Genomic DNA, 25,594 nt, shown 5'->3' on the forward strand with positions numbered 1-25,594 from the left:
ATGTTTCCCTATACCTCAGTAAGTTTGAACCTTTTTCCACACTCACAGATCATTTTACTCTTTTTATGGGTGTCATTGTTAAGGCTCTCCATAGTGTCCTTTTAATGTTATCCTCTTTGACAACTTTTAGCATATATTGCCTGTTCTTGCTGGGTTGCCCTATGGGCTCCCATTTTAACTTTCCCTGGCTAACCTTGTGAGAACTACAGTTGCCAAGGATAGAAATTATATTTTATCCTCTCTAAACTTTATTTAGGTGAGACCAGCACACCCCACCTTATGTGGAGCGTTGGGGAGGTACACTGTATCCCCTTTTTCATTTCAACTGAAACATTTTTGTTACAGGGACAAGCTTACCTTTGATGGCTGGTGGCAGTGAACCTTTTTACTAATTCCGTGCACCTTTACTGCAGGCTGTTTCCACAGCCCCGGTAAAGTCACCCTTGGGTGTTCATTTTACCAAAACGGCCCCTTTCTTCTTTTTTTGCCATTTTAGTGTTTCTTCTCCTTTCTTGTTCCTTTCCATGAGCCCCAGTGTGGAAAGCCCTTTGTATAGTTTTGGTCTTTGGTGGGAGACCCAGTCAAGCCCGCCCAGGCTCCAGATTGTCTGTGAAGGCAGGAAATGAGGGAGGAGTCTAAAACTCTGCAGCCCTTTGTCTTCCAGCTTGACTGCGAGAATCCAGTTCAAATTGAGAGGCTGGTTGTCCTGAAAGGATTGCCAACCCCCCCCCAAGTCTGAATGTTTCAAATCTGTTTGATTGCCTGGGTTCCTTCATAAAAGACACCGACCCAGAGCCTAGTGAGATCCTCTAGACTCAAGAAGACCTGCATTTTGAGCCATCCCACACTGTTGTGCGACCTTGCAGGACTGCAGTACCCTGGGACCTCAAACATTTGTGCGGTGCATGATATTCCGAATTCCAAATTGAGCTGAAGCTTTGGTAGCATCCCGCTGGACCTCCAGAGACGTGAAATTCTCCTCACCAGAGTCCTGGACCTTGCAAGTGTTGAGAACCCAATCAGCGATATTCAGTCTTCTTCTGGGTCCTGTCAAGGGTGCCAAAACCACAGAGTCGCAAAGCCTTACCCATGATCCCTGCTGTAAAAGCCCTTCCAGTGTCCTGTCTTCAGTCTTCATGATAAAGGAATTCAGTAGCCAGGTTTTTGGCTGCAGACCCAGAGGTCTTCTTGCGGCAACTCTTCTTCCGTGCTAAGGTACTCTGTTGGCTGGGGTATTTACTTATGTTAAGCCTTTGTGATTTCTGTAAAGCTTTGGGGTGTTCCTATGATTGGGAGTCCTCTCGTCCAGTTCACCCAGGCCCACTGCTGGAATACTCCTAGGGCGTCTTCTCAGAAGTCCCTGGACCATAACTAACTTTAAAGTGAACTACTTACTTGTTGAACAGTCTTCCTCAGGAACTCTGACTTTTGCCTGCAACAGAACCCTATCTATCACATCCTGCCTGCAGCTGGCACCTAGACCACTAGGGTCCCTCTTCTGCCTCTAAGTGAACTCATGCAATAGACTAGGGAAGGACTGGATAAGTAAATGATTCTGTCTTGAAAAGAATAACACGTGTTTAAAAGTGCTTACTTCTGAAAGAGTTGGTTATAACTTTAACTCAGAGAGTGAACAGTTGCAAAATCTTTTACTTACCTTGAATGTGTGTTGTGCCATTCTGAAAAGTATATATAAGGTTATTTTACTCACCTCTGAATTGGTTGTGCATCTTCCCCAAAAGTTAATGCAGTTGATTTAACTTTACCATTCCTGTTAGGATATAAATGTATGAGTGCCCCAATTGGGTCTTACTTCCCCTTACTTGCTGTTAGCCTGTCTCGAATAAGTCTGCCAGAGGATATACTTACCTTTTAGTTGCTGGTAGCTCCTTTAAAAAGTATATGGGTTTTACTTACCTGGAGTTAGCTGTGTGAAATCCTACAATAAGGTAACGAGTTATTGCTTACCTTAGTCTGTGTTCCACTGACCTGAAAATCAACTGTAATATTATATTCCAGCATTAGGTTTTACCTGCCTAGAATATCTGCATGTCATTCTTAAAAAAGTGTTCTTAGGTGTAGCTGACCTTAGTCTGCCTGGCGCAATCCTAAATTAGTATAAAGAGTTCTTGCTTATCTGAGACTGTCTTCCACCAGGCTGAAAAGCAGCTATAATTGTATATTACACTAAAACGTTTTACTCAACTAGTATAACTGTATTATCCTCAAAGTAGTTATGGGTATATACTGTTCCTTGAATCTGTGTTCCACTATCCAGAAAAGTATCCTGGTAAAAGGGTTTGTTGATAATATGATTTATTTTCTGAGCGTCACTGCCTAACTGACAGGGTCCACTACCCTTGACTTACTGTAAAGTAATCTAAAATTAACTAATGGTTATTAATCTCCATGAATAGGTTTGGCATATACTAAATGTGTTTGATATGGTCTGACTTCCCTAGAATTACTGTTGGTATTCTGAAGAAAGTTTATACTTTGGTCTGTGTACCTTCAAGCATTGTGTTTTTTTTAAATAAATGTGTCTATGTCTCAATGGCCAGTACTTACCCCAAGAGTTAACTTGGCCTACTTGTATTTATAATGAACCTTTATTTTGTATAATGCTTCTGGTTGTAAGTGTTTCTAATGAATCCTTGTGATACTACACGTTCTATGTACTTTCCTGCAGCCTTCTCTCCCTCCTAAAATAAGCCTGGCTTCTCTGTCTATGCTACCATATACTCCGGTGGCACAGTCTTTTTCTAAGAGTGGAGTCATGTACTGTCTATGTTGAGTGGTGTAACTAAGCACTTAGTTGGACTTCAGAAAAACTGCCCTAACACATTGCAGATGTGGTCTTCTGAATGGCACCACCTGAGTGGGTGTGTCATTGTATCTTATCTTCCTGGCTTCTAACTGGTTAATGCATCTTTCTTCCTCATTGCTTTCCACTACTCTTCTAGGACAATGTGAATGTGCATCAGTGTGTGTGCTGATGTGTGATTGAACAGATGTGTAGTGTGAGTGACTCCCTTTTTATATTGTGATAAGCAAGGAGGTGTGTTGGGTTTTACATTTGGTGTAATGAATGGATGAGTTGTCTGACTTCTTCTCTTGTTTGTGAGTGAATGACAGCTCAGGGACTGTTGGATTATTGATGATGAGTGACTGTTCTGTGAATGTGAGTTGGGGCCTGAGCGATGATGACTAAGCATGGGCCGGTGTTTATTCTCACTACAATGCAAGTAGCTGTAACGTGTAAATGTATGCACAAAAAAGCAACATGTTTTCTACAAGAGTTTACCAGAATCATCGGTGCCTGCACTGTCACCTTTTACATTACAACACTATCCCAATCCTCTGTGTATGTAACATGAAGGGAATAGTACCTGCCAAAAGGGCTGACGAGTGGTCATTAAGGCCTCGCTGAAAAATATTACATTCATCAATCCACTGTCCCCTAATTCCATAAATAAGGAAAATAATTGATCTTGGAGACAGACTCGCTGGTGTCATGCTAATACTTGAAGCATTTGGAAATCTTCTTTCAAGGATATGTATCGGGGTATTGAGCCCCTGATCTCGAGAGGCTTCTTGGTATTTTGCTTAACATGTACATGTTGAGATTTAGGGTACAGTTAAAGCTCCCACAATATTATAGTGATGTTTGTAAAGACTCACTCCCATCATAGAATCGAGGACTGTTAGCCCATCAATGGCCCTAGCAACTTTGAGCATTCTACCCTGATCTTGAGACTATGAGCATTCTCTCCTGATCCTCATCTTGTGACTAAGGGCATTCTACCCTGCTCCTCATTTTGAGACTATGAGCATTCTACCTTGCACCTCATCTTGAGCATATGCACATTTTGCCCTGCTCCTCATCTTGAGACTATGAGCATTCTAACTTGCACCTCATCTTGAGCATATGCACATTTTACCCTGCTCCTCATCTTGAGACTATGAGCATTCTAACCTGCTCCTCATTTTGAGACTATGCACATTCTACCCGGCTCCTCATCTTGTGACTATGAACATTCTACCCTCCTCCTCATCTTGAGACTATAAGCATTCTATCCTGCTACTCATCTTGAGACTATAAGCTCCTCATCTTGAGACTATAAGCATTCTACCCTGCTCCTCATCTTGAGACTATAAGCATTCTACCCTGCTCCTCATGTTGTGACTATGAGTATTCTACCCTGCTCCTCATCTTGTGACTATGAGCATTCTACCCTGCTCCTCATCTTGAGACTATGCACATTCTACCCTGCTCCTCATCTTGAGACTATGAGCATTCTACCCTGCTCCTCATCTTGAGACTATAAGCATTCTACCCGGCTCCTCATCTTGTGACTATGAGTAGTCTACCCTGCTCCTCATGTTGTGACTATGCACATTCTATCCTGCTCCTCATCTTGTGACTTTGAGCATTCTACCCGGCTCCTCATCTTGTGACTATGAGTATTCTACCCTGCTCCTCATCTTGTGACTATGCACATTCTACCCTGCTCCTCATCTTGTGACTATGCACATTCTACCCTGCTCCTCATCTTGTGACTATGAGCATTCTACCCTGGTCCTCATCTTGTGACTATGCACATTCTACCCTGCTCCTCATCTTGAGACTATAAGCATTCTACCCTGCTCTTCATCTTGTGACTATGCACATTCTACCCTGCTCCTCATCTTGTGACTATGAGTATTCTACCCTGCTCCTCATCTTGAGACTATAAGCATTCTAGCCTGCTCCTCATCTTGAGACTATGAGCATTCTACCCTGCTCCTCATCTTGAGACTATAAGCATTCTACCCGGCTCCTCATCTTGTGACTATGCGTATTCTACCCTGCTCCTCATCTTGTGACTTTGAGCATTCTACCCGGCTCCTCATCTTGTGACTATGAGTATTCTACCCTGCTCCTCATCTTGTGACTATACACATTCTACCCTGCTCCTCATCTTGTGACTATGAGCATTCTACCATGCTCCTCATCTTGTGACTATGCACATTCTACCCTGCTCCTCATCTTGAGACTATAAGCATTCTACCCTGCTCTTCATCTTGTGACTATGCACATTCTACCCTGCTCCTCATCTTGTGACTATGAGCATTCTACCCTGCTCCTCATCTTGAGACTATGCACATTCTAGCCTGCTCCTTATCTTGAGACTATGAGCATTCTACCCTGCTCCTCATCTTGAGACTATAAGCATTCTACCCGGCTCCTCATCTTGTGACTATGAGTATTCTACCCTGCTCCTCATCTTGTGACTATGCACATTCTATCATGCTCCTCATCTTGTGACTTTGAGCATTCTACCCGGCTCCTCATCTTGTGACTATGAGTATTCTACCCTGCTCCTCATCTTGTGACTATGCACATTCTATCATGCTCCTCATCTTGTGACTTTGAGCATTCTACCCGGCTCCTCATCTTGTGACTATGAGTATTCTACCTTACTCCTCATCTTGTGACTATGCACATTCTACCCTGTTCCTCATCTTGTGACTATGAGCATTCTACCCTGCTCCTCATCTTGTGACTATGAGCATTCTACCCTGCTCCTCATCTTGTGACTATGAGCATTCTACCCTGCTCCTCATCTTGTGACTATGCACATTCTACCCTGCTCCTCATCTTGTGACTATAAGCATTCTACCCTGCTCCTCATCTTGTGACTATAAGCATTCTACCCTGCTCCTCATCTTGAGACTATAAGCATTCTACCCTGCTCCTCATCTATCACCTTATGGACTTTCAAGTTGAGGACCTATGCATATTAATCACAACCCCACGTCTCCTCAGACAAGATGCATGAGAATGATCTAGGACATAGACATACTCACCTACTAGTGAACAAGACACGGGCTATCCTGAATAGGTGCCTTTCTTGAAGTAAACCATAGATAACATTATTCCGTTTCCAGTATAACATTACTATCCGTGCCTTATTGGTGTGATTTAAGCCGCTAACATTCCAAGGCAGAGCCTGAACTGATATCTTATGTTTGCCCATTTACATGACTACTTGGATGTCAACTGTTTTGAGTCACAACTGTAGAGGAGCAAGTACGAAACCCAACGAAGAGAACACACGCACTTCCAGAGATGAAGCCTTCTCTCCAGTGACAAGCGCTTCCACCACAAAAGCACAACACAGCCCAGAACAAAACAGTGGATTACACTGATAAGTGGCCGCAGTACCACTGGAGCACCTTCCCTTCCACTGAAGTATGCAATAGTCATGCATATCCATTCCCAGATAAAGACTTTCTAAACAAAGAGCGACTATGTAATAGCAATGCAAGCCTCGCTGCAATGACTAAAAACATACACGACATGAGGAACCAAAGCAAATGATCAGACAGTAGACTGTGAGTACCTGGGTTTAGGAGCCGAGCTATTGTTGGTTTGTGACCCTTGAGTCTTTGCCTGTGCAATATGTCGGTACTGGGGACATTGATATTGATATGTTATTTGTATCGCACTCATACACACGTGTTTCAGAGCGCAGCGAGGCAAGGGAGGCGTACAAGGGAGACCAAAAACAACGATCCTACTAGGCCCAGTGACATTGAGAACGTGCACGTGCAGGGCAGAGGGAAGGGGGAAAGTGCAGGGGGGCGAGGGGAGAAGTGGATAGTGCTGAGCATAGGAATGAAAACCACAACAGATGGTAGTGCAGCCAACAAGTGGCAGGTGCTAGGTTTAAGGCACAGACATAGAGATGGGGTGTCCGATAAAAGTAGAAAAATGGTGTCGGGCTGTAGGGTTACAGATACAGACCAAAGTGCAGGGGTTGCCAGGAGGCAGTGCGGGTGCGTGGCAGAGTGGGCAAATTCCTGGGCCCCAAATCGAAAGGTAACCAGATGCACGACCCGCCGACCACAGGGAGAGTTGTCACCATGTGTAACTCTGTACTGGCGGTGGTAGATGCGTCTTCCACATCTGATTTGGTCTGTTCCCTTTTGTCGCATCTTTCATTTTGCTTATCTAGGGGGGACCAGGTGTGTCCAGTGTGGAAATCCAGTGGATCTGGCTTTTTCACTATAAATTCCATGCCTAGTTTTAGCGCCAGATGTGGGAGTGGGAATGGGGTCTTGGCACTCACCACACTGGAAGTTCAGTTTATCTTAGAGTCCGTCAGACGTCCATATTTCCAAACAGTAGTGAGAACCCCCAAATTAAAAGACACCTCCGCTGGGAAATATCGCGACATAACACCACCCCATTGTATCGGATCGGTATCAGTGAGAGGGAGCAACTAGACAACACTGTTACGTCGTCCATAGGCGGCGTGCTATCAGATCGGTATCAGTGAGAGGGAGCAACTAGACAACACTGTTACGTCGTCCATAGGCGGCGTGCTATCAGATCGGTATCAGTGAGAGGGAGCAACTAGACAACACTGTTACGTCGTCCATAGGCGGCGTGCTATCAGATCGGTATCAGTGAGAGGGAGCAACTAGACAACACTGTTACGTCGTCCATAGGCGGCGTGGTATCAGATCGGTATCAGTGAGAGGGAGCAACTAGACAACACTGTTACGTCGTCCATAGGCGGCGTGGTATCAGATCGGTATCAGTGAGAGGGAGCAACTAGACAACACTGTTACGTCGCCCATAGGCGGCAGCTATGAGTGTGAGCAACCTTTGTATGCCATTGCAGTAATGTGGGTGGAATTCTGTAGGCACTCTCAAAGCAGCGATGGCTTCTTGCAGGCGCTTAGTCAGCTGCAACCTTAGAATCACAAACTCCAGATGCTAAAACCGCAGCCAGAGGACAACTCACGTGGGCCCACAGCACAGACCCAGTCTTAGGAACATTGTCAGAGTTCAGCAGCAGGCAGTGATCACCCAGACATCTCTGCACCCTCCACAACTCAGGCAGCCATTCCTGCCAAGATGCAAGAAAGCTGCAACAAAGACACGAAGGGGGCACACTTTTCCCGGACTTCAGCCATTGCTCCCTTATCCCCGGCTTGATTCACCATGTGCCGACACCCAGGGATCCCAGCTTGAGACCAAGGGGCTCTGGGGCAGACACCACAGCAGGGATCACCAAGTTTCCGGTCTGCGCCATGGCACTCTCAGGCCTCACGCCAGCCTTGGGCTTCAGCTGCAATGCTCCAGTGGACCGTTAGCAACATGGTCGCCATCAGCCCCTGTTGCTGGCAGGCGTCTGTGGTTCCCGGAATCAAGGGTGGACTGGCCTATAGGGAACTCTGGAGATTTCCCGGGAGGCCTCTGCACCCTGGGCCTCTTGTGTGTGGTGATCTATTTTATTTCCAAATGTTCTCATAGGAAAAGGGTTGGGTTTGCTGAACATGTGCAATATGGGGCCACCTTGAAGGGACTCTTCCAGGGACTCTTTTGGTTCCCAGTCCACCCCTGCCTAGAATCTGGGTGGGGGCGGGGGTGGAGTGGCAGTCCCAGTGGAGTGCCCGTGGGGCTCGATTGGAGAGGAATTCGCCCTCGAGGGTGTGGCACTGCCTCTATGATAAATGGTTGATGTTGCCGCCTTTGGGTCCAGTATTAATGCAGGATTTGTAATCGCTCACGGAGGGGAGGTGGAGCTCTACAAAAGATTGGACACTTGCAACCCCATATAGTGTATTTATGATCAGTAATTCCTATCTATGCATCATGTTGAATGGGATTTGCTTGGCAAAGTTAATATTTTGTTTTCTCTGTAAAGGACAGGGAGTGGTCTGTTTGTTGCTACCCAGGTTTTCCTGGATGGCAATGCTGCCTGCAGTGCCCATGCACTGTGCCATCTGCAGCAGCAATGGAAGAAGCCAGTCTGCTCCGCAAGTAGGTGAGGAGAATGTTTATGTTAGGTCTCAGCCAAGTTCTTCCGGAAGCCCCACGTGACTGTGCCAGCCCTAGTCACCTATTTCACAGAGACTTTCACCTGAAGCGAAGAAGCAATGAGGGTTCTAGTTTGCACACCTCGTCATTCCAGCAGGTGCCTTTTACTTGATCCCCACTGCACCTCTGACAAATTCAGCTTTGAGTTCTGCTTGTGCTACCATGGTGGTACAAGGAGAAAATGTGACTTGCGTCCGTCGGACCAGAACATAGGGCATGGCGGCACCTCAGAAATGTCCCTTTAGGTGTATGGTGTGACACACAGTGAGAATCACTTGAAGAGCAAGATGCCAGGCATGTGGGCATTGGCTGAGGCTCAGGTGTGTGGTACCAGTGGTATAGAGAATGAACTAGGCTTCACCAAAGTGTGTTCATAATGAACAGAGGGCATCAGAGAGGCTGGCAGTGGTAAGCTAACATCTGTGCCACAAACCAATGAAAATGATAGGGTAGGAAAGGTTTCCATGTTCCCTCACCATTGCCTATGCTGGCTAGGGCTGATGGGAATTGTAGTTCCTACTATCTGAAGAGCTACAGGTTGCAGACCCCTGCTCTAGAAAACGTTGGGTGCACACTAGGGAACACTATGAACTGGATGAGTTTGGAGACAAAGAAGATAGGGCAGTGCTTCCCAGGAAATCAGCGTCTGAGGGTGTCGGAGTAGTATTAAATATAAAATGTAGATTCTACTTACGCCTGATGGAGGCTCTAAGGGTCCCCGCTTCTTCGTCAAGCTCCCCTGTCCTGTGGAGAAAGGAAACAGTTACATGTACCACATAGTTAGAACCACACCCGACTTTCAAGTATATGCAAAGATGAAAAGGGCAAAACCCAGGACACTGTGGCAATGCCAGAGCTGCTAGAGGTGGTACCACTGCTAAATAACTGACCAGTGTGAAGCAGCATGCACCGGTCAGAACCTTCTGGCAAAGAGCAAACCTTCCTCTCTGACTCAGCCCCATCATCCAAATGTGCCATGAGATCCAGGTCTGCCCCCCAGCCCGCAGACCTGCATCTCACGTGGACCATAAATAATAGACCAGGCTCATGTAAACCATATCACCCTGCCATTATCTGCAACTATTTTACAGTTACACACAAAGCATGGTAAAATCCACAAATTGCAAAGAAGCGCCTTGGTAGCATGCATAATTCCACCTGCCTACTCACATGTTGCTCTGCTTGCCCAGCATCCCCTGACTTCTCACTGCCATCACACATCAATATATACACCCAGACAACTTGCACTAGACCCTCAGAACCAATTGTGGATATGCGTTCATGCTTAAAAGGCCTCCTGGGAAGAGGTTCCCATTAGCACCTGAAAGCTTGGTGGGATATCAAGGGTTCTGGAGGAGATCTCTATACCAAACATTGCCGCTCTTGCAGGTAGGAGGAAATGGCAAAGCCGGATCACACAGTCCAGGGTATAAGTGACCCGAGTGATGCCTAACCCGGCTGGTTAGGCTGATGCCTAACCCGGCTGGAGTTGGGAGGAGGGGCCATCTTCAAGCACTTGCACGCGTTTGCACATATATTCAAATCACAAGATTCACTAGGCCCTAAGCTAAAGAGAACTGACATGGCAGTTCAGTGAGTTAAGTGCTCGTCTCAGTTATCTGTGTGTGACCTGCAATCACAGGCTCAAATGCCAGCATTCTGTGGTTGATCAATTCTGCACCATTATATCGGGTAATAGCCTCAAGTATTACACCACTTAGAAACAGTGGGAATCTGGCATAAAGCACTGTATGAAGCAGGATAGTACTATTTTAGTGAGGGGCAGCACATGTTTGGTTTACCCGACGGTGTCATTTGTATAACTTTGCATGTAAACGTGTTATAATTTATAATTCCGGATAGATGTATCTTCTGGGCACCCATTGCACCGGGAAAAGCAAGACACTGAGGTATGTTATGGGCACGGCCCATCTTAGTAGGCTGGCTAGCCCATCAACAAAGCATGTATTGAATAGTAAAGGGCTAAGAACTGCCCTAAACTCCCTCATTATCTCTCTACACTGGGGCATAGCTCAGAAGCAACGGGTTTGTCTTGGAAGCAAGACAACGCATAGCGAGACAGATTCAAATGTCGGTCCTGCACTAGTCTGTTCTCCGCCATTAAGTGTGTTATAAAAGATCAACTCATTACCCTATCACTCCTTTTTTCTTTTCACAAGCTGTCTCACCCATTTCCCTTCTCACTCCCCTCCCCCCCTTTCTCTTTGCTCATGTCCTTTCCTTCACATTCCTCCCTTCTTAATTTTTCGTCCAAATTACTTTGTTCACCATCACCCTACCCTCTCGCTTTCCAATCTCTTCCTCCCCTGCCTCCACCTTTCCAGATATCACTCACCTTCACATCACCCTCCCTCTCATTGATCCCCTCTGTCCATCTCCCTCGTCTTCAACATCTCTTTAACCGGTCATTATCTCCTACCCCTGTCTCCCTAATAGCCATCCCTTCTAACAACCCATCTAATCACCTGTACCTCTCTCTTTGTCTCTCTTTGATGATGTGATAGGTTATTTATAATGCACTTAATACCCAGAGGTTTCTAAGCGCGGACCCGGGGATCGAACCTGTGTTGCTCTGTGTCGCCTTGCTGCCAAGGCGAGCACGCTGCCCCTAAGCAATCCTTCCTCTATCCCTTTCTCTCCCTCTCCCTCACTCTCTCGCTTCCTTTCTAACTCTCTTTCTCGCTCACACCCCCTTGTCTCACTTTCTCCATCTCTCTCTACCCCGGTGTTCCCACTTACTATCTCTCTCTTCTGCCCATGGGGGTCTGTGTTCATCTTCCTTGTCTCCAGGTCGCCTCCTCCTCAGTGCAAACCTTTCCCAATACTCTCTTGCCCCCTCCACCTCTCTCCTCCCAAGCGTCACCACCCTACCCATCCCTCTCCCATCCCTCCTGCCACCACCCTCCTTCTCCGATCTAGTGATTTCCCAAGGAAACCTGCTCCAATTCTTGACTAATTAACTTCACACTGCACTTTCTCTCACACCTCTGTGCCCTTTGATGTATATTTAGTTTTTGTCATTATTTTGTATCTATTTTGGTGTCAGAGGGAGAGACTGTGGAAGGAGGTCAGATGGGAGATGGAGTGAAGGATTGAGGTGGCAGAGAGAACGAGAGGAAACAAGACGGGAAAAGAGGGCAAGGGAAGAATGCTAGTCGAGAATAAGCGACTGGTGGAGGGCAGTGAAAAAAGGGAACTGGCAGAAAAAGAGGAGAGATGGAAAAGGCAAGCTAGAAAGAAAAGGAGAGGGAAAGAAAAGAAACTGGTGAACAGGAATATAGGGTGAAGATGTAGCTAATTCTGCACAAGAGAGGAGGTGGGCGATCAATAAAGAGGGGTCAATAAGAAGAGAAGGTCAATGAGGCACATATTAAGATGAGGAGTGGGTGCTGAGTAGGAGAAGGGATGGCAGGTATAATAAGAGCCGGCAAAGGGAAGATATTGGCAGGAGAAGGCGAGAGAAAGGATGAAAGGGGGTCTGGAAATAGGGGCCAGTGGAACTGATATGCAAGAAAAGGTAAACCGCTGTAGATGCTAGACAAACCGCGGGATGATGAGTATGACAGGAAGGGAGAGAGGCCGACAGGAAGGGAGCAGAGGAGAATGGATGTGTATATAAGAGGAGGAGGCTAGTACAGATGAACTGGTGCGTTGAAGGAGACAGACAATCAGAGAAGTGCATGGAGAAAGAGAAGAGCAAGAAAAAGATAACAAGGAGAAGATCTGGGGCTATCAAAAGAAAACGAGAAAGGAAAAGAGACATGAGGACAGCGTGAGAGAGGGATGGAGGGTGAATGAGAACGAGAGAGAGAGAAGGAAGACGGTAGAAGTTGAGAGGATCACAGAGAGGTTCAGAAGGAGAGCGTTGTGGTTGTCGTTTAAGGGTCGCCAGAGCTAGCATGCTCACCCCCCCCCCCCCAGCTGCGTCTTTTTGTACCCCGGACTTTGTTCTTGTGACCTCTTGGTCAGGCAGGGGTCACAAGGGCAGAGCAGTGCCTGGAACAGAAAGGGAAACCGAGTCCTGTTTACTTTCTGGAATTGAGTGGAAACCTCAGGGCCACAGGAGAGCAGCCGAGGGTTGCGTGTGTGTTATGCTCTACATGTCCGTGCCCCGAGTTTTAAATGCAGCTCAGGCCCCCCTATAATTGTGTAGCTGTAAACAAAGTACTGACACATATTGGTGACGCTTCTTCTTGTACAATGTTTTGGTTTTCATTCATGTGTTTGGCTAAATAATGACAGTAACACAAGCTCTGCTCAGTGATCACACAATCACATGTAATCACTTTTGGAGGCTTACATATAGACTGGGTCATTAATCGTAGTGTTCTCTCTCAGCTGCACAATGACTCTATATGCTTTCAATATTTAGAAAAGCATTTGCAATGATCTTCAAATGTCACCTCTAAAACCTTCACTGGCTTTTTTCACCATGAGTAACTTTTATTGGGGGAAATATTTTCTTGACTGAACGAAGCACTTTGATCTGATTGAGTGTGTGTATGTTTTTTTTTCAGTAGTACATATTTGCCATTGTTTTCATGCCAACATGCCCCATGACATTCGGGAAATTCTTATCCAATCTCGATTTTCTCATTTCATTGTGGAATTTGTAGTCCTGAATTTATAATAGAAAACGCAAAACCACTTACCTCGAATGCATAACAAACCAGCCCTTAATGACAAGGGACATTTTGGCGTTCATGCTAGTGCTCACATGTCCTCTTCTTGGAGTCAATCTGTACTCCACTTTGACATCTCACAATGTCTTTACTGCACTGTGTGCACCACCAGACAATGTGCGTGCAAAGAGAAACCTGGAAAGTACTTGATTATAGTCTTATGATGTGCAGGGGGGTCTCTGTAGGTTTGGTCGCTGTGCTCTAAGTTTGACGAGTATTTTCACATGTCACGATTGTTTTCATCAAGAGGTGAAAAGAGTCCGTTGTTGCTGGTTACTCTGACTGGTGCCACATACATCGGACCTAAGAGGCACTTTGAGGTCAGAGGATGGCAGGGGCAAAGTGATCATGATGGTGAAAATCTGAGGTCGTACCTGACATTAACGACCACAGTTGCCAGATGAAGCAGTGACTGACATCAGATCCCATTACTAGGACATTTGAGGCTGCACTCAACGAATGCTGTTATCACCACGTATAAGAGTGTATGTTATATATGTTGACCATACCTGGTATGTGAGACCTTCACTTGCATTGCATCATATTACCATGGCATGTGATAGCAGCTGCGGGACATGTAAGGCTATACCTTAGGTATGATGACAGTAACAGGTGTATGAACTATTTTCTGACATTATATGATAGTACCGGGGCATTTAGGAGGCATTTAGATTATGACAGCAGCACCTGAACATATGGAGGAGGCTGTATCTAGCATTGAATAGCCCTGATTCGACCTCTGAGGTTGCACTTGACCTAGGATAGCAGCACCTGGACATGTGAGGGTGTCGCCTGCACATTATCAAAGAACTTGCTATGTCAGGCTATAACTGGCATGAGATGACAGTAGCTGCACATTAGAGGCATGTTGAGACAGCTCCTAAGGATGGAGGGCTCTGTTAGCTAATAATGATGTGACAAAGGATGGTCATATAGGATGATATACACTATCCAGGTATCTTAGTTGCCCGGTTCTAAGATGCTTCTACTGTGCGCTGAACCTTTTCACACTGTGACACTTTCCATGATATACCGAGGTAGTACCCTACTTAAAATAGGGTCTGGAAATAAATAGTCTTTTATCTCCTTTCACATATGTTTGTTACTGTATCAGGCTCAAGCTTTTTTCCCCAACTGTGACGTCACCTCCTGTGATATCATTTCTAGCAAATGTGTGATGTCACTGCATGATGTCACTGCAAGGGCATTTGATGTCATAGCCAGTGATGTCACTTCTGCTATCCCTGGCGTTTTGCTGAATTGGCATTCCAAATGGAGAGTCAAGGAAGAGGAGCATTAAGAAACTATATGTTGTAGATGAAGGCAGAGTTTCCAGGAATGTCCCCTTCCTCAGTGAGCAGGAAGCACCTAGCAGTCTCTAAGGAAGCATGACAACAGCTTCCTATCAACAAAGGCATCAATTTGCTATCTCTGACCGGCAAAAAGGTCTCTTACCTTCCTTATTCCAAATTGCATAGTGGCAGTAGAACAACAAGGCCCAGCTCTTCAGGAAGTGATGAAATGGAGTAGGATATATCTTACTAAAGAGTGTCTATATATATCTAGAATTGGATACATAAAAGGTATTTGGATGAAAAATGACTTTGCGGGCGCGCATATACACATAATTTGCATTCAGTGGCTAAATCCAGGTTTTTCAATCAGTGGAGGCCTCAGTGATATCCAGGTTCTTGGAAAACAAACCAGGGCATCCTTGGAACTCAAATGCTCATGGGTGGGGTTTTCAGTACTTCAGCCCAGGCAGACTGTAGCCCCCAGGCGAAAGCAGGTTTATTTCTATGGTGGGAACAAAACAGTTCTGATGGCTCACCGGACCCATGTCACACCATCGGAGACTGAAAGACAGCTCAGCTCGAGTGCGTGCAGACACAGCTTATGCAGGCATGCCTATGCTACATATTGGCTCTTCCCCTATAGAGAATGCTCAATGGACGTTACCCATGTATTGAGTGGATTCCGTCAATAGCTGAACACCAGAAGCGAATGGCAGCCCATCAGGATTGGAAAACAGGGATAGGGCACCTGAGTGGTCAAGGGGGAGCAAATGAGCAAGGGAGTGCTGGAGGTTGAAGGGGAGCTTAGTGATGGGGGTTCCAGTGGCGTGTCCTGGAGATTGAGGTCGGTCAAAGGGTGGTGGTTTGGGGCACATGGAGCGAGAAAGTTCCTTTTCAGAACTCGCCTTGTTCAGAGATTGAAGTGTAATGGGAGTTTCAAAAAGGAACATCATGCCAAGATAACACACAGCTGCAATAAGGACCAACGATCATTCAGACAAGACTCCCAGCTTTTGGAACTGCCGAAAGGAGTCTAAGGCAGCGCACTGGGCTGACCATCCATAAGGTCTTACTGATATGGGAGTCTATCTAAGATGAGCAAGGACACAATCCATTAGAAGAACAAATGACTTACCCCTGGTAATGTTCTTTCTACTGGATGTTCCTACCACAGATTCCTCATCGCCCCTCCCAGTTTGTCATGAAAACAAGATTGTATTGCATCATGAACCCTGTTTTGCACTTTTGTTCTGAGTCAATGTTAGCTCTAAGCCCTTTCCTCCCCAATCACCCTGACGTTTCCTGGGTACTATTTGTGTGCAAGCCAACAGACCAAAACACGAGGCCACGTGTCAACTCCATTTGGGTAAAGTCCGTTTTAGTAACCTTGCAGAAACAGGTTCAATCCCTGAGGGATGCATGTTCAACCACTGAAAGGTGTACACTCATTCTTTAGGCACACATTAATGAATGCAAGTTCGAGAAGATGGCAAGTTTCACCAGGCTGTCCATATGGAGCTGTCTGAAGGTGCCTGTTCTGAGTCAAGCTGCATCAATCAACCCACATTTCAATGGCTGATATTTTGTTCCCAGAGGAGGGCTTTCTAAAAGACCAGATGCAAAAGTAACAAAAGGTCATTTCCCTGTGGCAACTCTGGTGGGGCCCGCCCTATGTGTTTGTTTCTATTTTCAACTCTATCCCAGCAACCCCAACTCAACCACAGCCTTGCTGCTATGAATGGCCAGCTGCTGAGGTTTTGGAACTGGGGATGAAGCCTGCAGAAGATGTGCAAGGGTGCGGAATTGTGTACTAGAGATGTCCTTGGTGGTGCCTGATCCTCCTACCAACACTATCTTTTCATAGCCACCTTACTGTGGCCTTTCAAAAAAAGGAGAAGATAACAGCGGTCTATCCCCGTGAAGCGATAGACAGAAAAGCATTAACAAAAGGACAGCACGCACACATAGAAGCAGAAGCGCTAGCAGATGCAGGGGTAGCCAGTGAAAACCAATGCCGATGTAGGGCGACCTCCATACGTGCCGGGCAAAGCATGACATCTTCATGTCAACGTTAACAGTCCTGCCATAAGGTTTTCATTATATTCCAAAACTGGTCTTATCAATGGACAGTCTAAGAGCTAAAGGATAGCAAGCTGTATACTACAGTGACGTTCTGTATCCTCTTATAATAATCTAACAACCTGACACTGACCGATGTTTCACTACACCTTGAACCACCTCAAAATCAGCATATATCACGGCCCCTCACGTACCACAGGGTCTACCTCTATTATCAATCAAACTATCTCCTACATCACCCCCATCAATCAAACTATCACCTCCATCGCTCTACGCCACATCTTCACCATCAATCAATCCCTCACTTCTATTACTCCTCCTCGCATCGCCACCATCAATCCATCCATCACCTCAATCACTCCACCCTGGCCTCTCCACTGTCAATCAATCGATCACTTGCAACAACCAACCCAGCCTCCCCGCCATCAATCAATCCATCACCTTCATCACTCCACCCAGCCTTTCCATCATCAATCAATTTATCATCTCCATTACTCCACCCAACCTCGCCATAATCAATCCATCTATCACCTCCATCACTGCACCCGCCCTCTGCCTCACACCACATTGCCTTTCATCTTTGGCTGTCCTAAATAATTAAAATCCACCTTTTTAAGTGCCTTAAACTCTAAGCCTCATCACGAGTTGGGCAGTATCCCTGGCGGTATTGCCTCCGGGGCTATTACCGTTACCGCCAACCCCCCGGCGCTATTAACGCCGGATCACGGGTTTAGCGGAACGGTAAATTCCCATTCCCCATTCAGCCCATTCAGGAATTCTCCATTCCCCATTCCCCATTGGGCCCAATGAGGAATTTTCAGTGCTACTACCACCGGTGGTATTACTGTGGCGGTAATAGCACCGAAAATTGGCAAAATCGTGGCGGATTTGCAGCCAGCTCAGAGCTGGGGGTAAATCCTGGCTATGCTATTATTTGGCGGCCCCTTAAATGCGGCGGTAATAGCGTTACCGCCGCATTTAAGGGTTACTGCCAAACTCATGATGAGGCAGTAAGCCTCTAATATCCGCATGCCAGCGACCTGACCTACGACTTAGAGATACATTGTGAACTCCCAATGTCAGTATTCACTGCTGGGAACTGTGCATAAAGGAACACAAACAGAACATTCAATTAATGATCGTGTCAGAAAGATGAGAAAAGAAACTGCTTACCTCTGATTTTGATTGAATTTGCAGCGGCATTTCCGACCTAAATAAATGAAGGAAATGCTGTTAAGAACATGTGGAAAATGGCCCCAAAGCTTTGAAATAAATCTCTCTAAAGCAATAATAGCCTTTTACTTTTATCTGACACTAATCTCTAACCCCCCTCTCCAGCCATTATACCTTGTTATCAAACTGGCACAATAGCAGACATGCAGGTGTGTGTCCGTGTAACCTCTGCATTGAGCCGGGGACTTAAATCTCTGTGCTCTTCAACCCTTTGCATTGCTGGGCGGTATTGCGTATGCTCAGGGCCAGACTGAGATAGAAAATAAATGCGGCAGCAATGAAAAAGTGGCCCACAATTGCAAATCATCTTTCCTTGCTCTTTCTCAAAAAGTGTTTGAATAGTATCTAAAGGGACATTTCCGGTAACGTTTATATCAAATGGTGCCTTTCAATGCTTATAAGGACATTAACATTGGTCAAAACTGCAAGCTGCACAATGCATGAACTCAACAAAGTGACCCACATTTGTAGCATAACAGTGCCCAGATTGTCCCTAAAAGGTAGCCCACACTTGCCAGATGGGACAGACAGCTCTTTGGGCATTGTCCAATTTCCCGAGAGGCCAGTCCAGGTCTGCATGTGGCGTGAAAGACTAATTCAGACTATTGGCTTCATTTGTTAGTGTTCACGTTGTGACGGAAAAGAGGCCTACCAACGGCACTTTGTAAGCTGGTGTTTTTGAGGTTTCAGATATCAGCAAGCCTAAGGGCCTCATTACACGGACGGCAGTGAAGCATGGCGCTATTAGCACCTTGGTCCATGCCGGTAAAATACCGGCACCGCCTTGGAGGAAAGGGGAATTACCGCCGTATTCCAAGGTTGGTGGGGCGGTAATTCCCCCTTCCCCCATTGCCCTTCCCCATTCCCATTTTTGCCACATAGGGCATAATGGGAATGGGGAAGGTGCTAATGACGGCACCGCAAATTGCCGTACAGTAATTAGCTCCCTGGTCCCTTTGCGGGTTGGTTTTTAACGCCTGCAAAAAGCAGGCGTTAAAGTCTCCAACCCGCAAAGGGACCTCGTAGTAAGGCGGTAAGGGTTAACGGTCACCGGTACCATTAACGGTGACCATTAACCCTTACCGCCGTCCGTGTAATGAGGCCGTAATTGTGTTGTCCAACTCACCATCACACTAGCGAAGGTGTGGAGCACATAAATCCCATGGTACCCGGCATCATTGCCACAGTGATGAGGTGCTGAGTTCACCCCCCAGTTTTTTGGTGGCATATCGAGATTCGCAAACACCTTACCTCCGAATCTTACTCTGCTAATTTACTGACCTATCCAAATACACTCCAGACTTAAATTCAAGCTGAACCCGAGTAGAAACCAAGGGCGAACAAGTAGTCTGGACCATTGTCCACTGAAGGACAGAGTAAGCATTGTGTCTGTGCTGCTGAAAATTCATTATGTGTGTTGTATGGTATACCCAAGAAAATAAAAACATAGACCCTTTTAATGCCCCGTGCCACTAGGTTAGGCGCCATTTTACTCACGGCAAGAAGAAGATTAACAGATATTTCACACATTAAAGGAGTATATATGTTTTTCGAATCCATGAGCATATTTCTGATGTAGACACATTTAGTTAATTTTGGTGATACCCTTTTGTACCTGATATAATGAGAACTTGCCATGGGGGCTTCTCATTTGCCCCATGAATATTGTTTTAAATGGTGTACCCTACTACACAAATTAATTTCTCCAACATAATTACTGAATAGTTTGTGTATATACTCTTTCTATACTAATCTCAAATGTAAACTCTGGCTCCGTTAAAATGGATGACCATTGCACTGTTGTTTGGCTGGCGATGACAGCCCACAGAAGGTTTCGGTTGCGACTTCACAGGTCTACACGGAATCTGCTCTCCACGCTATTTTAAGACTCTGTAAGCTGTCCAGAATTACAACAGTTTATGACCTTCCCGCGTCTGTTATAACTTTACAGATCCACTTGAGAGAACGTGTCCTTAACTTACGATTGCACTTTGCCATACATGGAGAATTCCCAGCTTCTTTTTACACGTGCTGAATTTGCCAAACAGTAATTAGAGTATAATAAGGCCCTGATGAAGGAAGTTTTTTTCCGAAATGCATTGGCCGTCCTTATGGCACCTGCATGAATAGATATTCTAAATCTCAGATTATTATGAATAAATATTTGGCAAATTCATATAGAACCAACTGAGTATGTGATTTTTCATACCTTGGATATACACTTACTGCAAACTTAAAGAAGCCACATAGTAGTGGACGAAGGTGTGCAGCCCGCACCGCTGGCTTCACAGCCATGGTCTTTGAACAATAGTCCTTTACATTGCTATTTCACGGAGGCACTTTTCAGCGGGTTTGCACGCTAAATGCTAAGAATCGATCAAAAAGAAAGAGAAGAAAATCTAACCACTAAAGGTAGTGCACACTCACCTCAAACTCCTACACAGAATCTGATGTCACAGTCTAGCATGATCTGTGCTAACCAACCTATGGATTCCACTCTATCAAGTATTCTTACTTTGGACTTAACTTTAAGTATGGTTCCCAACCTTTCCCGTAGCAAGATAGGCACTTTATGCATTGTATGCTTTACTAGTATGGCAGAGGATTTCTATGTGATCCAATAATTACTTTTCGTGAATGTCTCCAGTTTCTTTGTAAAGGGAGCAGGCATTCTTCCACAAGAGGGTGATACTGCGTTTATCACCCTCATGTACATGTCCTGATTTGGAGCTCATTAGGCATAGTTGCTCTGTGTCAGAGGACAATTATAGGCTGAAATCTGCTTGGTTCTTTGACCACAATATGGGAATTCCTTTGGTTGTCATGTAGACAACCTCAGCTGGGAATCTCTGCTTGCATCCCATCATGGTTTGCACATAGCCCAACATGTCTATTGACCGGCCCGAGTACTCCTTCAGTACAACCATGGGCAGACCTTAAGTTGCCGCTTCTATAATGACTCTCTCTACATAATTCTTCTCCAGAGTTTAACCATAACTTCGAACTAATGTTCCAGCTAGAAATACTGACATTGTGGGTTCTGCTGGGCCATCAGCATTCTCATGATCACCTAACAAAAGGACCATCTATGTGTTTTGTATAGCACCTCTCTTGCTTACTTTCTTTCCGAGACACATTGTTTGATTTAGCACTGTTCTTCATTGCCGGGCATACTTGCTCAAAGGGATTTATCCTGACACAGCATGAGCCTTCTCTGACCGAATGTAGATAGTTTATAGAGGATGTAAAATGTAATCGACTCCCACTTCATTACACTAAAAACCTTTGTTGGAATACTCTTCAGACCTGACTACCGCTTTCTTTTTGTGCATGTTGAGTTTTATCATTGATCCTTTTACTGTGTTAATGATCAATTGTGCAGGATGGAGCAGAACTAGCCCTTTCTTTTGTTCCTTTAGTTATCACGGAACTGCAAGCTATTGACTGTTATGTTCCTTCGGACCAAATTTTACCTTTATCCAAAGTTGGGTCGACAGCCAAATACAAACCTCATACACACTTGTTCATTATTTGTTCAACAGTTCACAAATCACCTAATTTTGAAATTGAAAAAGAAGGTGGGTGAGGCGCGCACTCCCGGTCCTGGTCAATTAAACCTGTTGCAAAAAATAAGTAGCTGGGTCACATCCCAATATGGACAAATATTCACAGGGTTAGATCCCTTCTGCTGCAAATCAGGTACTCAGTAATAACAGGGTTAGATCCCTCAGCTGCAGTTCTGTGGTCTGTAGTTGTTCTCCTCCTAGCGCTTTCTTATCTCAAATAATCATCAGGGAGGCTGTTGAGCAGGTGTGTCTAATTAGACTCAAAGGATTCTGGTAGCTGTAGTGAAAACGTTTTTTTCTGTTCAGGTGACCAGCAACCGACACCCCTCCAAAGCACAAGTCCTTCCCAAATTTGGGGGAGGGGAGAGAACCATCTTTATGATTCTCCAAAGTGGGGCACAGTCACCCCGTGGCGCTGCCTCTGGAGCCCGGGACTCCCATAGCATTCAGTACAAAAAAGAAGGTGGGTGAGGCGCGCACTCCCGGTCCTGGTCAATTGAACCTGTTGCAAAAAATAAGTAGCTGGGTCACATCCCAATATGGACAAATATTCACAGGGTTAGATCCCTTCTGCTGCAAATCAGGTACTCAGTATTAACAGGGTTAGATCCCTTGCTGCAAATCAGGTACTCAGTAATAACAGGGTTAGATCCCTCAGCTGCAGCTCTGTGGTCTGTAGTTGTTCTCCTCCTAGCGCTTTCTTATCTCAAATAATCATCAGGGAGGCTGTTGAGCAGGTGTGTCTAATTAGACTCAAAGGATTCTGGTAGCTGTAGTGAAAACGTTTTTTTCTGTTCAGGTGACCAGCAACCGACACCCCTCCAAAGCACAATTCCTTCCCAAATTTGGAGGAGGGGAGAGAACCATCTTTATGATTCTCCAAAGTGGGGCACAGTCACCCCGTGGCGCTGCCTCTGGAGCCCGGGACTCCCATAGCATTCAGTACAAAAAAGAAGGTGGGTGAGGCGCGCACTCCCGGTCCTGGTCAATTGAACCTGTTGCAAAAAATAAGTAGCTGGGTCACATCCCAATATGGACAAATATTCACAGGGTTAGATCCCTTCTGCTGCAAATCAGGTACTCAGTATTAATCATAAAGATGGTTCTCTCCCCTCCCCCAAATTTGGGAAGGACTTGTGCTTTGGAGGGGTGTCGGTTGCTGGTCACCTGAACAGAAAAAAAGTTTTCACTACAGCTACCAGAATCCTTTGAGTCTAATTAGACACACCTGCTCAACAGCCTCCCTGATGATTATTTGAGATAAGAAAGCGCTAGGAGGAGAACAACTACAGACCACAGAACTGCAGCTGAGGGATCTAACCCTGTTATTACTGAGTACCTGATTTGCAGCAAGGGATCTAACCCTGTTAATACCGAGTACCTGATTTGCAGCAGAAGGGATCTAACCCTGTGAATATTTGTCCATTTTGGGATGTGACCCAGCTACTTATTTTTTGCAACAGGTTCAATTGACCAGGACCGGGAGTGCGCGCCTCACCCACCTTCTTTTTGTACTGAATGCTATGGGAGTCCCGGGCTCCAGAGGCAGCGCCACGGGGTGACTGTGCCCCACTTTGGAGAATCATAAAGATGGTTCTCTCCCCTCCCCCAAATTTGGGAAGGACTTCTGCTTTGGAGGGGTGTCGGTTCCTGGTCACCTGAACAGAAAAAAACGTTTTCACTATAGCTACCAGAATCCTTTGAGTCTAATTAGACACACCTGCTCAACAGTTTCCCTGATGATTATTTGAGATAAGAAAGCGCTAGGAGGAGAACAACTACAGACCACAGAACTGCAGCTGAGGGATCTAACCCTGTTATTACTGAGTACCTGATTTGCAGCAAGGGATCTAACCCTGTTAATACTGAGTACCTGATTTGCAGCAGAAGGGATCTAACCCTGTGAATATTTGTCCATTTTGGGATGTGACCCAGCTACTTATTTTTTGCAACAGGTTCAATTGACCAGGACCGGGAGTGCGCGCCTCACCCACCTTCTTTTTTGTACTGAATAATCTTGAAATTGGCCAAGGTTTCACGTGGAAGATATAGTGGACAGTGATGCCACAGAGTCCTCTATTGATTCACTGGCATACAGCTATCTGCTGTAAAACGTATGGTCTTCCGTTTTTTCTTAATTTTGGTAAATAACATTTGAGAATTGCTCCCAATTGTGTCATCCAAGTCATTCAATCTCCCCCTCTCCTACCTATGTCGTCCTTCACCCCTCACATCTTGGACCTTGCCAAGAGGGCCCATTCCCAGCTGCACCTCCTCAGAAGCATTCTCCCATTCCGTACCTTTCCCCAGAAGCTCAATGTTTCCAGAGCCCTGGTCCTCTCCGGACTGGACTATTCCAACAGCCTCTTCCTCAATAGCTCTCTCTCCCCCTATTCCCTCTTCAGCTTAACCAGAATAGGGTGCAAGAGTTATCCTTGGCCTCAAGCCCGGGGACCGTATCTCTCCAGCCCTAAAATCTCTCCACTGGCACTCTGTGCCCATGAGGATCAAAATCAAGACCCTCTGCATCATCCACAAGGCTTCCTGGGGATTGGTACCATGTTATATCCCTCCCAAAATACTTCCCTGCTAGAGCCCTCCCCTCCTTTAACTCCAACACTCTGCCTGCCAAACGCTTCTCCAAGCAGAGCATGGGGGGGCAGGTCTCTCTGTTCGGTTGGTGCCTCTCTTTGGAACAGCCTTCTGCCCCTCTCAGACTTGAGCCATACCTCCTTAAGTTCTGGAAGCACCTCAAAAGTCTGCTCTTCTGTACATCTTTCCCTCTTTCCCTTCCCTGCTAATCACCCCACTGCTACGGAGACTGACAGCCTGGACCTTCATGAATCTTACAAGTTACCAGGCCCCTGTCCAGTTGAAAACAGCACCCCCCAGACCCCTAGCACTGCTCTTACAGGTCTCCCACTGGGCAGTCTACATCTCACCCCTGGGACTTCTCTGCCCCAGAACTTATACTGTTGCCTCATCCTCTGGCACCCATTGTAACTTCCCTCCTGAGTTTTCACTAGCTCTTGCTCTTACCTGCCACCTCCCACTTCCCCCTCCCATCCTTACCTCCTGCACTTCTATTTCTATTCTACTGCATTTGCCTGTCCGAATGTCACAGGGCCTAGTAGGACTATGATTGTTATCTACTGTTTTGCCACTATTATTTACTCCCCTTGCTCCCTCCCCACTTGCCTACTTATCCTTGGCCTCAAGAATGCCGCAGGGGTCTTCGTTAATAATTATGGGCCCCGGGGCATTAACTGACTCGGTAATGCCCCCGCCGCTCGGGGCATATTGCTTAAATAACATTCTATACCGTCCAAAGGAAAGGCCAAATTCCAAGACAGTAAGACAGAAGACAATTTAGGCGTGCACACAGAATTCTATAAGCAGTGTCATGTAGACTTGCTATATCTTCGATCATAACCAAATTTGCTTACAACGAAGCATGTGTGCTTTATGGAACTACCTCATCGAGAATGATCTTAAGATTAATATATTTTAAAAACTAAAATAATGAGATTCTTTAACAAGATAATGCAGGAAAACGTTCTAGTACTATTGCTCGAGAGCCGATTGAGATGATTCAGGAATATTCATGTCTAGGTTTTTTGTTTACCAACTCCAAAACAAATTCACACTTAAATGAGAATAAAGTAAACATGATTTGTCTAGTAACAATGCTGGGTTGCTTCGATAAACAGTATGGGGGTTTCTCTTTGTTACACATTCTTGTAGCATCTCTCCTTGACGTTAGTATATGGTATGGAAGTTGGTAAACTAATTAGTAGTCGCTGCATTAAGAGATTTGAAGGAAGTATATGGAAGAATATACTA

General features: G+C 45.7%; 1 protein-coding gene across 1 annotated transcript in view; it reads right to left on the reverse strand.

Annotated features, from left to right (window-relative positions):
• LOC138451415 (phospholemman-like) overlaps positions 1-25,594 on the reverse strand; it is a 366,388-nt gene that overhangs the window by 73,010 nt on the left and 267,784 nt on the right. The window contains exons 5-6 of the mRNA XM_069604909.1: positions 18,126-18,162; positions 9,570-9,619 (exon numbers count right to left, since the gene is read on the reverse strand). Of these exons, the coding sequence (XP_069461010.1) occupies positions 9,570-9,619; positions 18,126-18,162 (87 nt within the window). The remainder of the gene's footprint in view (positions 1-9,569; positions 9,620-18,125; positions 18,163-25,594) is intronic.

Source organism: Ambystoma mexicanum, chromosome 1p (assembly GCF_040938575.1).
Source record: "Ambystoma mexicanum isolate Mex_15411 chromosome 1p, UKY_AmexF1_1, whole genome shotgun sequence".
Taxonomy (NCBI): Eukaryota; Metazoa; Chordata; class Amphibia; order Caudata; family Ambystomatidae; genus Ambystoma; species Ambystoma mexicanum.